At 42.8% G+C, this 16318-nt stretch overlaps 1 protein-coding gene and 1 pseudogene across 1 annotated transcript; one reads left to right on the top strand and one right to left on the bottom strand.

Moving 5' to 3' along the window:
- Positions 1 to 16318, top strand: part of LOC109269190 (olfactory receptor 2F1-like) — a 334098-nt pseudogene that overhangs the window by 23657 nt on the left and 294123 nt on the right.
- TAS2R60 (taste 2 receptor member 60) lies at positions 9165 to 10118 on the bottom strand. The gene is given in 6 exon segments (XM_019453069.2): positions 9165 to 9453; positions 9456 to 9500; positions 9503 to 9661; positions 9664 to 9693; positions 9696 to 9908; positions 9911 to 10118. Coding segments are annotated over 6 exon segments (927 nt in total). The 3' UTR covers positions 9165 to 9181.

Here is a 16318-nt window from a genome sequence, read left to right as displayed (position 1 = left end):
TCTGTCTCAAAGATAAATAAACGTTAAAAAAAATTAAAAAAAAAAAAAAAAGAAATTAACTTAAGAGTAACTGACATCTTTATGGTGTGGAGTCTTCTTATTTAAGAATATGGTATTATATTCCTTTGATTCATGTCTGCTTCCATGGTTTCCTGAGTGTTTTAAAGCTTCCTTCATGTAGATCTTATACATTTCTTTAAAATTTATCTCTGGGTGGCTCAGTCAGTTAAGTGTTCAACTCTTCACTTTGACTCCAGTCATGATCTCACAGTTCGCGGAGTTCAGGCCCCATGTCAGGCTCCATGCTGACAGTACAGAGCCTGCTTGGGATTCTCTCTTTTCCCCTCTCTCTGCCCCCCCCCCCACCATGTGGATGCTCATGCATGCACTCTTGCTCTCTCTCTCTCTCTCAAAATGAATAAACTTCTGGGGCACCTGGGGGGCTCAGTCGGTTAAGCATCCAGCTTTGGCTCAGGTCATGATATCATGGTTCATGAGTTCGAGCCCCACATTGGGCTCTGTGCTGACAGCTCAGAGCCTGGAGCCTGCTTAGCATTCTGTGTCTCCTCTCTCTCCCTCTTCTCCATTAGAAAGCTCTCTCTCTCTCTCTTTCTCTCTCTCTCTCAAAACTAAATAAACATTTAAAAAATTAATGAATAAATAAACTTTAAAAAAAATGTAAATATAAAACTTATTTCAGGGTGCCTGGGTGGCTCAGTCGGTTGAGCATCGACTTCGGCTCAGGTCATGATCTCACAGCTTGTGGGTTCGAGCCCCACATCAGGCTCTGTGCTGACAGCTCAGAGCCTGGAGCCTGTTTCAGATTCTGTGTCTCCCTCTCTCTGCCCCTAACCCACTCGCATTCTGTCTCTGTCTCTCTCAAAAATAAAGAAACATTAAAAAAAATTTTTTTTTAACTTATCTCTGGGCATTTTGTCTCTTTGTGATTATTGCAAATAGAATCTTTTCTTTCATTCTGTCCCCTCATTGGTGACTATTTGTGTATATGAGAAAATATTAATATCTATATATTTATTTTGTACCCCACTACCTTACAAATTCTTATTGTTCTATAGTTTTTATATTCATTATTTGGATTTTTAAATTATACACACACAAATTTTTACATCCCATTTCCAATGTCTATAACTAATGTATTTCTCTTGATAGATTATCACCCTTCAAATGTAAACGGTGGTGGTAGTATTCATTCTTTTAATGTTCTTGAGTTTTGTAAGAATGTTACATTCATTAAATATGATGAAGCTTAATTTGTATTTTACCTCTTTTTTGTTTGTTTTGTTTTTGTTTTCCATTTTTACAGAGAGAGAGAGAGAGAGCATGCACAAACGAGTGAGGGACGGGGGGGGGGAGGAAGGGAGGAAGGGAGGGAGGGAGGGAGAGAGGAAGAGAGGGAGAGAGGGAGAGAGAGAGAGAGAGAGGGAGAGAGAGAGAGAGAGAGGGAGAGAGAGAGAGAGGGAGAGAGAGAGAGAGGGAGAGAGAGAGAGGGAGAGAGAGAGAGAGGGAGAGAGAGAGAGAGAGAGAGAGAGGGAGAGAGAGAGAGAGGGAGAGAGAGAGAGAGAGAGAGAGAGAGAGAGGGAGAGAGAGAGAGAGGGAGAGAGAGAGAGAGGGGAGAGGGAGAGGGAGAGGGAGAGGGAGAGGGAGAGGGAGAGGGAGAGGGGGAGAGAGAGAGAGAGAGAGAGAGAGAGAGAGAGAGAGAATCCCAAGCAGGCTCCACACTCAACGCAGGGCCGACTTGGGGCTCGATCCTATGATCCTGGGATCATGACCTGAGCTGAAATCAAGGGTCAAACACTCAACGGAGTGAGCCACCCAGGCACCCCTATATTTTACCTCTTAACATTAAAGACTTATCCTGGTATCCCATTTGATCATATTAGGTATCAATTCCTTTTGTTTGCATTTACCTGACATATTATTCTTCACTCATTTTCAAACTTCCACTTTTTTTATGGATCTTAGAAATATAAGGGTGCCTAAGTGGCTCAGACAGTTGAGCATCCAACTCTTGATTTCAGACCAAGTCATGATCTCCCAGTTTGTGAAATTGGGCCCCGAGTTGGGCTCTTCGCTGACAGCACAGAGCGTACTTGGGATTCTCTCTTTCTCTTTGCCCCTCCCTCTCCTCTAAAAATAAAGGATAAACTCAGAAAAAAAAAAGTACCAAAGCCTTAAAAAAAAAAAAAATACAAAGCTGTGTTTTGCTTTTTGAGCTGATCTGAAGGCCATTCTAAGTGTAAAGTTATTTAATTGCATGTCCAACATGTTTCATCTTAATTCTGGCACATTATTTTATGTTCTGTGTTTTGTTTATAAAAGTTTACAGGGAGGGGATGATTATTATATTTGCATTTGTTGTATGTTTCCTCATTTTTGTTTGTGGTTCTATTTTTTTCCAATGTTTTATTTTTGAGACACGGAGAGTGCAAGCAGAGGAGGAGCAGAGAGGGAGGACCCGAAGCAGGCTCTGTGCTGTCAGCATTCAGAGCCCAATGTGGGGTTCGTGAGACCGTGACCTGAGCCAAAGTGAGGCACTTAACCAACTGACCTGCCCTGGTGCCCCTGTTGGTTCTATTAATTGTAAGGAAAGTATATATATTTTTTGTTCCAGTACTCACCTTTATAATTTATATAGTTCTCTTAGTCCTCTGTTTCTTTTGACCACATCTATTGGTTACCACTTATGAGTAATAACAAACGAATAATTAACTAGGTTACAGAAGTCCGTGACTTCTGTCTTGCTGGCCCTCTCTCTTCTGCAGATGCTCTGGTATACCGTCATCTGTTCACTCTGATGAAGTCAGATGCTCTACAGAGAGGGTTACGTGGCAAGGAAGTGAAGGCCTCCAGCCAACAGCTCGGAAGGACCTGATGCTTTGGTCCAACAACCCATGAGAAACCGAATCCTGCAGCAACCACACAGGTTTGCTGGGAAGTAGCTCCTAACCAGATGAGCCTGAAGATGACTGCAGCCTGTGACAGCTGAGACATGCCTGGCTTCCTGGCCCACAAAAGTTATGAGGTTATAATAAAGGGTTTTTTAAGCCATTAAGTGTCAGGATAATTTGTTATGCGGGAACAGATAACTAACACATGCATACTAAGGGTCTTTTGCATTTCAAGGTGTGTCTTTTCTTCAGAAAGTGTATTTTTGCTGGAATATTATTTCTGCCCCTGCTGGGCCCTCTTACTTTCCTTCATGCTTCTTCTTTTCACTTTCTTTCTTGACTCTACCTGATCTCACCTGTGACTGGTAGTGATTTCACACAATTTGAAATCTGTGGACTATCTGTCTTTCATCTTCACTGAAAATGGGAGTTTTCAGAGTCTTCTTTCAATTGTCTTGTTTCTTCTAGGTGGTTTCCAGGGAAAGAAATGGAAAGCCACTGATTTATGCAGCTGTATTTATATTAGTGGCTTTTGTTGTTTTAATTTGCATTTTCATGATGCAAGTGCTGATAAGCTGCTTTTCACATGTATATGTGACAATCTGTATGATCTATGTCTAATCATTTAACCACAATTCTATCACTTTGCTTTTATTTTTCTTACTGATTTGTAGAAGCTCTTTTGTATATTAGAGATACTGGCTTTTATCTTTTAAGAATGTTTGTAAACATTTTCTGGAAATCTGTCACTTGTCCTTTAAAATTGAAAGCACTTCAGTGATCCCTACATTTACAGAATCTTTTCATAAAAAATTTTAAATTGTTCTGCAGTCAAATTTACCAACGACTTTCATTACGACTCGATATTTCAAGAGTTACTAACAAGAAGGCCTAAGAAAACAGCTTCTCTGGATTGTGAAAGCTGAAGGTAATGTACATATTCTACCATCCCATCCAAAAAGGTGGGGAAAAAAACAGTCAACATGTCTGCAGATTTTAAAGGCAGTATTTCATGAAATAAAATACAGGAAAAATTGAATTATCAAAAAAAGTATCCAACTGTAGTACCAATATACTACAACATGATTGAAATGACCGTTTTTTCCCTCATCAATTTAAGATACCTTATCATATATAATTTTCCACGTAACTATTATCTGGACTATGTGTTGATGCATTTATCTATCCCTGCATCAATACCACACCATCTTAAAGGCTATAGCACTGAGGTATTCTGGTTCCATCATTCACTAGCCACAAGACCTCAGTAAACTTCTTTAAACCTCAGTTTCTACTCTGTAGTGTTGTTTTCAGAATTAAATAAAGGACAGAAGTAAATAAATCTTCTAGCCCCATGCCTCACATAAAAATAGGCATTCATAACAAAAAACCATAAAATACCTAGGAAAAAACCTAACCAAAGAAGTGAAAACTCTATACACTGAAAACTATAGACAGCTTATGAAAGAAACTGAAGAAGACACACAAAAAAAAGGAAAAATATTCCATGCTCCTGGATTGGAAGAACAAACTTTTTTTTAAGAGTTTATTTTTTAAAAAAAGTTTATTTTTTTTAATGTTTATTTTTATTTTTGAGAGAGAGAGACAGAGTGTAAGGCATTGTTAAAATGCTGATGCTACCCAAAGCAATCTACATATTCAGCGCGATGCCTATCAAAGTAACACCAGCATTCTTCACAGAGCTAGAACAAATCATCCTAAAATTTGTATGGAACCAGAAAAGACCCCAAATAGCCAAAGCAATCTTGAAAAGAAAACCAAAGCTGGAGGCATCACAATTCTGAACTTCAAGATGTATTACAAAGCTATAATCATCAAGACAGTATGGTACTGCCACAAAAACAGACTCAGATCAGTGGAACAGAATAGAGAACCCAGAAATGGACCCACAAACGTATGGCCAACTAATCTTTAACAAAGCAGGAAAGAATAACCAATGGAATAAGGACAGTCTCTTCAGCAAATGGTGCTGGGAAAACTGGACAGCGACATGCAGAAGAATGAACCTGGACCACTTTCTTACACCACACACACACACAGAAAAAAAAAAAAAAAAAAAAACTCAAAATGGATGAAAGACTTAAAGCCATCAAAATCCTGAAGGAGAAAGCAGACAAAACCTCTTTGACCTCGGCCGCAGCAACTTCCTACTCAACACGTCTCTGGAGGCAAGGGAAACAAAGGCAAAAATGAACTACTGGGACCGCATCAAAATAAAAAGCTTCTGTACAGCAAAGGAAACAACCAGCAAAACTAAAAGGCAACCGATGGAATGGGAGATTATATTGCAAATGACATATCAGATAAATGGTTACTATCCAAAATCTATAAAGAACTTATCAAACTCAACACCCAAAAAACAAATAATCCATAAGAAATGGGCCAAAGACATGAACATTTTCCAAAGAAGACATCCAGATGGCTAACAGACACATGAAAAAAATGTTCAACATCACTCATCATCAGGGAAATACAAACCAAAACCACAATGAGATACCACCACACACCTGTCAGAATGGCTAACATTAACAACTCAGGCAACAACAGATGCTGGCAAAGATGCGGAGAAAGAGGATCTCTTTTGCATTGTTGGTGGGAATGCAAGCTGGTGCAGCCACTCTGGAAAACAGTATGGAGGTTCCTCAGAAAATTAAAAATAGAACTACCCTACGACCCAGCAATTGCACTATTAGATATTTATCCAAGGGATACAGGTGTGCTGTTTCAAAGGGGCACATGCACCCCAAAGATTATAGCAGTGCTATTGACCATAGCCAAAGTATGGAAAGAGCCCCAATGTCCCTCGACGGATGAATGGATAAAGAAGATGTGGTATAATATATACAATGGAGTATTACTTGGCAATCAAACAGAATGAAATCTTGCCATTTGCAACTATGTGGATGGAACTGGAGGGTATTATGCTAAGCGAAATCAGTCAGAGAAAGAAAAATATAATATGACTTCACTCATATGAGGAATTTAAGATATAGAACAGACTAACATAAGGGAAGGGAAGCAAAAATAACATAAAAACAGGGAGGGAGACAAAACATAAGAGACTCTTAAATATAGAGAACAAACAGAGGGTTGCTGGAGGGGTGGTGGGAGGGGGGATGGGCTAAATGGATAATGGGCAGTAAGGAATCTACTCCTGAAATCATTGTTGCACTATATGTTAACTAACTTGGATGTAAATCAAAAAATAAGTTAATTAATAAAATAAATAGGCATTCATAAATGATTGCTATTAATATCAGCATAATGCAGGATGAAATTAGACTATAGGCAAAAGTTGATGATAATAATAAGATAACTATGCATTTTAAAAATACAACAAACTGCTACTCTTTTAATGTTTCCCTGTGTGTTCAAGCTCCAGGGGAACTAGTCCCCGTGGGGAGATCAGTCAGATTCTGGTAGATGTTCTGTTCTCCTAGCTAACATGTGAAAAGAGGAAGGAACAAAGATTAGCTTATACAAGGCTCTCTGGAAAGAGACACTGGGTCAGTAACAAAGACAAGTGGCACTTCACTGAGATTCCCATAGGAAGGCGCTGAGCTAGTCATTCACAGTTGCTTAGCAACATGTAAATGTACAAGAAAGAAGCAAAGTAAAGGCATCACAAAATCAGGCATATCTTACTCTCTCACCTACTCATTTATTATTTCTACACTGTGCATTGGTCAAAGAGAAACAGAATATAAGGCTGACCTCCAAAAATGAGATGGCCAGATAGTGAAGGAAATACAGCTCAAACATCAGTATTAAAATGTAGTAGGTAGCCCAGAGATAAATGTACAGACAAAAATCCATGTGCTTAGGGCTGGGTCCAGGTGCAAGAGAATTATTCTGTTCAGTGTATCAAGTATTTATAAGTGCTTCAAGGAACACATAGAAAAGTGTAAGGCAGCCATGCTTTCAAAAACTTTAAAACATACTGGGGAGACGGGGCGCCCGGGTGACTCAGTTAAGTGGCCAATTTCAGCTCATGTAATGATCTCAAGGTTCATGAATTCGAGCCCTATGTCGGGCTCAGAGCCTGAAGCCTGCTTCAGATTCTGTGTCTCCCTCTCTCTCTCTGCCCCTCCCCGGCTCGCTCACTTTCTCTCTCAAAACAAAATACACATTAAAAAGTAATTTTTAATATACTAGGGAGTATAAGATATGAATACAGATCATACCACCACAGAACAGAATTCATGTCACAACTGAGTAATATGTCCTCAAAGGTCAGAGAGATCAAAACCTGGGAGGTAGTAAACCAGAAAAGCTTCCTGGAAGAGAAGTCATTGGAATTAACCTTTAAAGGTTAAATAGGGGGAAAAAATTAAATAGGATTTTCACAGGTAGATGTGGGGATAAGAGATCACCTTTCAGTACATCAGGGAGGGAACTCCAGGTATGTTGGAAACAATGAAAATCTCGATTTTTCTACAAAACAGAATTCTCGTAGAATCAACACAAAGGAAGATAAAATTATTGCCATATTGTGGAGGTCCGTGAATGCCAGGTTTGGGGACCCTGTGCTTCATGTCTAGGCACTGAGAGGCGGTGAGTGTGGGTGGAAATGATTAATTATGCCTTCAAGAGATGAATCTGGCAATGGTAGTTTTGACTGGGATGGGGGGAAGGGAGAGTGTAATGGACCAAGAGGTGAAGAGGAAATTTTAGCAGCGCAGGTGAGAGAGGAGGACAGCCTAATCAATAATAGAATCCATGGGAATGGGAAGGAAGGGACAGATAATAGAGACTTTGCAGAAGTAGCTACTGGAGATAAGCTGCTGATTAGACTCAAGGGCTCAGCAGAGATGGGGAGAGAAAATTATCTCAGAGGTGGTAAGCCTGGTGTACTGGACATAAATAATAGAAAAAATAGATCCAGCTGAGCAGTAGAGGGGGCTGGTGGGGGGGGGGGGGGGGGAAGGAAGACGAAGAGGAGAGAAAGGACATCCACTGTGGACTTGCTAAGTTTGAAATGTTCATGGTACTATCCGGTGGTTAAGGGTCCAATTTCAGCTCATGTCATGATCTCATGGTTCATGAGTTCAAGCCCCGTGTCAGGCTCTGCGCTGAGCTTGGAGAACCTGTTTGGGATTCATTCTCTCTCTCTCTCTCTCTCTCTCTCTCTCTCTCTCTCTCTCTCTCTCTCTCTCTCTCTCTCTCTCTCAAAATAAATAAACCTTAAAAATCAAATAAAGCCAATAGAGGGAAGGCTAGGGACCTTACTTTGAATGGTTCAAGAGGTAACTGAGCTTAAGGAAGGTTTAAAAAGATCTATGGAAGGCAGAAAAGCAGCCTGCATTCTTCACCAAACCAAACCCAAGTCTTTTCTTCTTAAATCTTGTCATATAGCTATAGATGAACCTTCCCAAGTCAAAAATTTCAGAAGGTCCCAATATCAGCATAAACAAAAGTCACATCTGGGTTCGTGGACCTTAACATTTATGAAACAGACTAACAGAATAGGCCACTGTGGAGAACATAAGCAATATATAAAGCATGACCCCCTAACTTTCACAGGGATCTCCAAAGGTCATCTGCAAACATACAAATCCTAGATAACACATACTGCCAAACACAGGCACAACCAGACCCACGCTCTGTGAAGAGAGTTCAGACATGAGAAACTCTTGCACAGAAGAAGGAAGACTTCACTGCAGTAGATGGCTGGAAAACAGTTAAGTGATGAAAGAAAAGAAAGAAAGGAAAAGGAAAGGAAAGAAAGAAAAAAGAAAAAAGACAAGGAAAGAAAAGAAAAGAAAAGAAAAGAAAAGAGAAGGAAAGAAAAGAAAAGAAAAGAAAAGAAAAGAAAAGAAAAGAAAAGAAAAGAAAAGGTGGTTTACAGCATGAAGCCAGAGGAAAACTGAGGTTCCAAATATCTTCTCCAGTCTGACTCAACAGATAAAAATTGAATGGTGCGTCAGGATCCTCGCATCCAGTCTCCAGAAGGATAATTTTACCCTCCAAGAGACCGATCACAGGGAAAGAAAAAGTTTCCTGACTCTAGCCACATCAAGCCCCACAAGGAACACAGCTGCCTTGGCCACAGACTTGCTGGGTTGTACATCAGTGACGCTACCCCATTATCTCAGGACCTTCGATCCCACCTTGAAATCCTATTTCATAGAAGTCATTCTCCTCGTGAAACGTAGCAGAGAGGAAAGGAACATTAAAAGTGGCAAAGGGATTTAAAGAAGCCATGTCCCATTGCACCATGCCCTCTGCCTTAGTGTTTCTGAGGTTTTTCATCAATCGCAACTCACGATGCCCAGCACCCTGCACAGCAGCCGCTCTCCACCACACCTCTCGGCCGGGGGTTGCTCAAGTGCAGTGATGGGGACTGCTGAGCACAGATAAATCACTGCCTGCCACACCCAGTAGCTAGGGTCCCAAAATGGAAAAACACCTGCAGCATTGAGCACCAGTGACAGAAAACAGGAGGTGGAGAGGACGGAAAAGGACATGAGAGCCAGGAGAACCTGGTTGTGCGCCTGGGCCCTGGGCTCACAAAAGCCACAATGGACAGGCAGACCTTCTTAGTGTGTCTTTCCAGAGACATGACCAAACCATGTCGAAAAGGAAGACAGCAGTAACGACTGTCCAGCTAACAAGTTTTAAACAGAAGAAGTAGAATTTCTCATATGGTCTTACGGTATTCTCAATGGCATTCCCAGATTGCAACCTTCTCCTTACAAAGTACTGTTACAAGCTCTGGTTGCCTATGAAAATAAGATGGTGCTCAAGTTGGAGAGCCCTACAGCATCCATGCAACCAACCCAGACACCTTCTATTTTAGCCAGAGGAAGATGGGGAGGGTGAAGGTTGCAATTTTCATGCAATGGAAGACACTGAGCTAGGTAGGTGGAGAATCGTAAGATGGCCAGTCCCGCCAGAAGGCTAGGAACTGCAGTACAAGGTTGGATGGGAAGGCCTCTGGATACAGGAAAATATAAATGGTCTTCCTCATCACACCCACTGCAGACAGAGGCAAGAGGCCCCCAGGCTGACTAATAATTTATCACAAGGTAACAGTGTTCTCTGTAGCAACCACTCCACGTCCAGAGCTGCAGTGATGAAGCCATTGCTCACTGCTGCCACCAGGCACAAAAATAATAAAACGATAGCCAAGATGATGGCTCTCTTATCAGTCACTGGAGATCCTGGAATCATGTCATCTCCATTCATCTCTCCTGTGCACTAGATGGGTCCCAAGACTTCGAGGTCTATTCCTGTTGGGTGGTTCTGGAAGCTCCTACATCATGTTTACCCCTCTAGCTGCCCCCAAGTGTAGAGGACACGGGTTATCTCCTGAGGGTAAAGAGGTTTCTTCTTCTCAAAACAGATGCAAATATTGCTAAGGCTCAGTGTCAAAAGTCCCCCTGCCTGCCCCTGAACTTGCCTGCCCCTCCTCTGCCCACTCTCTGCCCATGTCAACACGGGCATGAACACCATATCAGGCAGGCACTTGCATTTAGCATCCCTTACACAGAAAGTTCTACTTCTCTAAGCTAACACCTAACGACCATCAGAGCTCACATCCATCAACTGGCTGTTCATTCCAGGCATTTTTCTAAATGTTTTCCATCGTGCTAGTTCCCACTGTGACCCTATGAAGTAGGTGCTTTCGGAATACCCTCCCGACAGACCAAAAAATGAGCTAAACCTCTACCAAAAGAGGTCCAAGTCCTAGAACTTGTGGTGAACATCAGTATCAAAAAGAACATAGCAGACAATTATATACTATCAGGCAGGTGACTTTTTTGTTACGACATTTTATAATGTGACCTTTAAAGTGGCATTTCATGAGAGAACCCCTACCAGGATAGCAATGAAACGAATGGGATGTGGCAGAAAGAATCCTGGATAAGGCACCAAGGCAGGAACTGGTACAAGCCCCCCCACCCCACCATGAGTTACTGAGTATGGTGTTAACCCCTCTGAGCCTCAATTTCACCATCTGTAAGATGCAAAAAGTGTCATCTATTCTTTTTTTTTGTTTTTTTTTTTTTAATTTTTTTTAACGTTTATTTATTTTTGAGACAGAGAGAGACAGAGTATGAACAGGGGAGGAGCAGAGAGAGAGGGAGACACAGAATCTGAAACAGGCTCCAGGCTCTGAGCTGTCAGCACAGAGCCCGACGCGGGGCTCGAACTCACGGACCGTGAGATCATGACCTGAGCCGAAGTCGGACACTTAACCAACCAAGCCACCCAGGCGCCCCTTTTTTGTTTTTTTTAAAGTAAAGCTCTACACCCAACATGGGGCTCAAACACATGACCCCAAGATCAAGAGTTGCACGCTCTTCCAACTGAGCCAGCCAGGTGCCCCAAGTATCATCTGTTCTTTTTTTTTAATTTTTTAATGTTTTTATTCATTTTTGAGAGACAGAGAAAGACAGAGAATGAGTGGGGGAGGGGCAGAGACAGAGGGAGACACAGAATCCAAAGCAGGCTCTAGGCTCTGAGCTGTCAGCACAGAGCCTGACGCAGGGCTCAAATCCACAAACCGCAAGATCGTGACCTGAGCCAAAGTTGGACACTTAACTGACTGAACCACCCAGGAGCCACAAGTATCATCTGTTCTAACTCAAGATTGAACAAGAATCTATGACTAGAATCTCAGTTTTTAGAGTGAAATAAAACATGAAAATAATTTTATACAAGAAAGAAATGAGGCCTCAAAGTATAGATTAAGAGTCTCAGCCAAGGTCACAGTTACATGGAAGAAAGACCGAGACCCAAGCTGATTCTAAGACCAGGGATCTCTGCCACAGTTAGAACACATTCTTGACTCTGATCTCCTTCATCCCCAGCTGAAGTCAGAGACCACATTTTGAGTCTTGTCACAATCACTATCTGTGGCTCTTCAGTCTAGTCATTTAACATTTCTGAAGCCCTCTTTCTTCACCTATAAAATATATGGATCACAAATACATGTGGATATATCTCTCTACTATAAATCTGCACCAGCACAAGACAGAATTAGGGTGATGATGACAACTGTTATTACAATAACCACCTGTCATTCCATCCATCCTGTGGAGGGACAAGTAGTCCAAGGAAAGGTCAGGAGAGCATCAGGGATGCAGCAGAGGTCAGAGCACCAAATCTTGGACCATCTACTTTGGCCAGAGGAAGGCAGAATAAGCAAAGATTATATTTTTCATAGGAATGATTTCAAAGAGTAAAAAAACAAAAAAAAACAACAAAACAAACAAACAAAAAACACCCAGCAATTAAGGGAGTACTTACTTATCCAGGTGAATTTTAGCTGATTAATGTGTCTACAGGGAGACAGGCAAGCAGAAATAGTTTGGGGTCATATATGGCAGTATGTATTGAAGGCTCAGGGTCAAGTAACATGAGCCTGTGGGAGTATTTTATAGTGCACCCCTCTTCTGGCCAGCACCGTGTCCTTCCAGTTCCATGCACAGAACCCTACAAAGGGAGACTAGAATGCAGAAAACACATCTCTTTCCACTTTCCAGTCCACCTGGGACAAAGACACAGGTGGAAATCTCCTTCCAACACAGAGCCCTTGCTATGGTGAATACTAGGTTCCCGGAAAAAGGAGAGATGGGGAACTAAGGTATTTTGTTCACCCTGTCCTTCTGTGAAGATGCAAATGTTCAGGAGATAAAATTCCCAACTGCTCTCTTCGTTAGCCTTATTCCCCTGGCTGACATTTGGCCATTGCCTATTGGACCTTGGAGCAATGGGGCAAACTTTGAGTTCACAGCTCCGGAGTCTGGCCAGCCACAAACCTCTCAGTATGGAATCTCATCCTTCCCACCCACCACCTCCATCTTTGATAGCTTATACTATGGGAAGGACGTGTGCTAACCTTTAATTCACTCGACAACAATTCATGAGGCATCTCCTATGTCATAAGGACCCTGTGAAAGGCACTGGAGCTACAACAGTAAACTAGGTACCCGCCCTCAAAGTGTTTTCACGTACCAGTCATCAACCACAACACTAACTGGCCACATCTTATTGCAGATTAAGTTAATCCAATAGGTAAATAATCGTTTGTATATAAATATGCAAAGTGTTTTATGGTGATTCTTTTGTTGTTTGTGCTTTTTGGTTTCATTCGTTGCAATTTATTTTCCCACATTCAAATTTATCTTCTAAGGTGGAAGCCAAATCTGAGAATTTGCAAGTTTTCACAGCTGGTCTTTATATGTGTCATCATGGGGGTGGTACGGGCAGGAATCCCGAGTACATTCTCTACGTGGGAAACACGTACCTCAGGACTCTCTCTGACAGGGATGAAAAGGGAGGATTCCCAGGCTGCAGTTGGAAATGTTACACAGCCTCCTATTCCCACCCCAAGAATTCGAAGAGCTCAGCAGCAGCAGCAGCAGCAGCAGCAGCAGCAGAGGCTTCACTGCGGGACAACAAAGACGCCGTCTTGTATGTTGTAAAGGAGATGTGAGTCAGTGAAGGAGGTAGAGCTACCGTTATGTCTCAGGAATAATCTGGTAAGTCTGACTATGGCTAAGGGAATGGTGGCCTACCAGGATGAAAAGGCAGGCCGGGAAGAGTTCACAGAAACCCTCAAAAATCAGGATGAGCTACTGGGTTGTGTTTTTGGTCAAGATGGGAGCCACCAAATGTTTGGGGGACTCTTCAGAGCTAAAAGCTAGGAGAGGGAGGCTAAGAACATCAACCAATCAAGAAGTCCTGAGATAAGCCCACGAGACCTGGCCTAACTCAAAGGGCTGTGAACATGTTACGGGACATGGGAGTTGCACCACCATTCCCTCCCCACCCAAGACATTCAGTAAAGTTCTGGAGCTCTGCACGGGGAAAGGCAGTCTTCCAGATGCTTCCAGGTGAGTAGAAGGGATGGCAGAGACAGACACCCCTGATGCTCTTGCCTTCACTGCCCCTACCCAACCCTTTTCTAGTTTTTTGGTCTCCATACATTTCTAAAGCAAATTCCATCAGCCAAAAAAAAGTTTATGAGCATGCATCCAAGCATATGTGCCTTTATTTAATTACTTGCATGTACTACTTTACTAATACATTCTGTATATCATAAAATATACACACACAAAAAAAAACAGGAACTAAAAGGATGAAATAAAAGTAAATGCAAATTAGAGTTGCCCCACTTTTCTCTGCACATTCAGTGGATCATTGTGCACACAACTCAGAGAGGCAAACACCCAATGTGGAGACTACCATGCTAGGCACTGGCATTCAGGACCCACCTCCTGGGTGAAGAGAGAGGAAAGGCAGGATTATCAAAATTAAGAACTACAGCAAATTTATTTTGTTTTCCTTCTCTGTCTTCTGTTGGCCAAAACCTAAAAGCATTTCCACATCAGACAATTCCTTTTAATTAAACATTTAGCAAACACACAAAATCATGGGCAGGGCCTAGAATGGCACAAAACTCATATATACCCTCAGCCTTTCATGGGACCACATTGAAAAGGCTGGGTGGAATCAGTCATAAGCAGGGCACAAAAGAAGGGAATGGCCAAGAATGGCAGACAAAGGAAAGAAGGAAGTTCCAGATGGGCCAAATTACTGGGCTGGAGTGGAGAGACCGAGCTGACAGCAGAGCAGTAATAAGGAGGGCAGTGGTGTGTGGGATGGTGTGAGACAATCTATGCCACCATTAAAAAACACTTCAGGTTGACCACAGAGATAACCGACAACCATTACAGGTCTCTGTAAAGAGGTACAGACCAAAATGATGCTTGGAAAAATCTGTTATGGCTGCTCATACAGAAGGTACGAGAGGTCTGTGAGGCAATGAGGCCACCATCCCAGCCCACAGGGGTTTCGGACCCAAACTGGGGACCTGGAGCAGTGCAGGAACAAAACAGGGTACAAAAAAAGCTAATGCAGCATGGAAGGAACAGGAAAGTAAGAAGGAAATGAAAAGAGAAAAGGACAGTGCCCAAACTTTGGGGGTTCTAGCCACTTACAGGCTTATCTACTGGTAGTGGTAATTGATACTGATAACTTGAGATAAACCCGCCTTTGTCCAGAGCTCTCCAAAGCCTGGTCCTCAGGGCCTTTCTCAGCTTGGGGCTGCTTAGCATCAGGATGCTGGAGTGCAGACAGATACCTGTGTAGGTCACCACTTCCCAGGCCCAGCGCCAGTGACCCTGGAAGGTTGCGATTTTCATAGTAACGACAATCAGGGACAGAAAATATGATGTATAGAAGACAAGGAAGAAGGAAAGTGACTTCAGGGCCATGATGTGAGCCTGGGTGCTGGGATCACATGGACCCAGTCTATGATCCCTCATCTGCCCCAAGTGCCGATGCAGGGAGCACATGAGCAAAAGCGTGGACGCCAAGAACAGAAGGAATGGGATCAACCACATAAGCATTGCATGAGGATGAAAAAAGCGCCAATAGCTCTGTAGTCTATCAGCCAGGGTCCTGTTTCCTTGGGAATTCTGGGAGGCAGTCACCTGCACAGGAAATATAGTCCCAATGGTTGATGAGATGACCACCAGACCAGCCATGAGCAGGGAGCCCAGCAGCAGCCTGGGCACTGACTGAGAAATCCTCCACCTCAGCCAGGAGAAGACAGGGTGGGAGAAGATGGAGGTCTTTACACAGAAGACAGCAAGCCAGGCGGTGAGCCAGGAAGAGAGAGTGTTGAAGAAGCTCCAGAGGATGCTGAAATAGTCCATTATGGAACGAAAATCAAAGAAGGTGAAGAGGTTGTTCAGGATGGCCACCCATGCAGGCAGAACCGGGAGGCAGCCAAGGAGGCCACAATCATGTCACTCGCGGGCAGCAACCGGCATCGCACCCACTCCCTGCCCAGCACAGTAACCATGAAGCCATTCTGCAACATTGCAGCCAGTGACTCCAGGAAGAAGATGACCGTGAAGATCAATGCAGGTGAGGGCATCCTCTCCAGGAGGTTCTGATCAAACTGGGATGCATCCACAGGGAAAAACGGCTTCTCTGGCCAAGCCACCCTATTGAGACCAGGGATCCAGAGAGCTCTCTCCTTGGATTCATGCAAAAGCCTACCTGCCAGCAAACACCTCCAGTCCCCCAGGATTTGAAAAGAGGATCCCTGTGATCTCTCTTGGCGTAAGAATCACTCCCAGCTCAATGACTCCCTGTGTCTATTTGCCTAACCTGTATTTGCCTGTTCCTTACCAGAGTCCAAGGCAGGGAGATATTAACAGAAGAGAGGCTCCAGGGGTGATTGAAAATACTCATACTTTGTACTTTATTTCTTAACCATACTGTTTCTTTCCTAACTTTTCCTTAAAAGATGCTCTAATCCTTGTTTGGCTCCCCCAACCAAAACTTCCTGGACCCTTCATGTCCCTGTTTGGTATTTTATTCAGTAGCCTGTACACATTACATTAAGGCCCAAATCTTGAATGGGT

The sequence above is a fragment of the Panthera pardus genome, unplaced genomic scaffold (assembly GCF_024362965.1).
Source record: "Panthera pardus isolate Hobbes unplaced genomic scaffold, ASM2436296v1 HiC_scaffold_8, whole genome shotgun sequence".
In the NCBI taxonomy this organism is placed as follows: domain Eukaryota; kingdom Metazoa; phylum Chordata; class Mammalia; order Carnivora; family Felidae; genus Panthera; species Panthera pardus.
The sequence above is the reverse complement of the archived record's forward strand: the minus strand, read 5'-3'. Positions and strand labels throughout refer to the sequence as shown.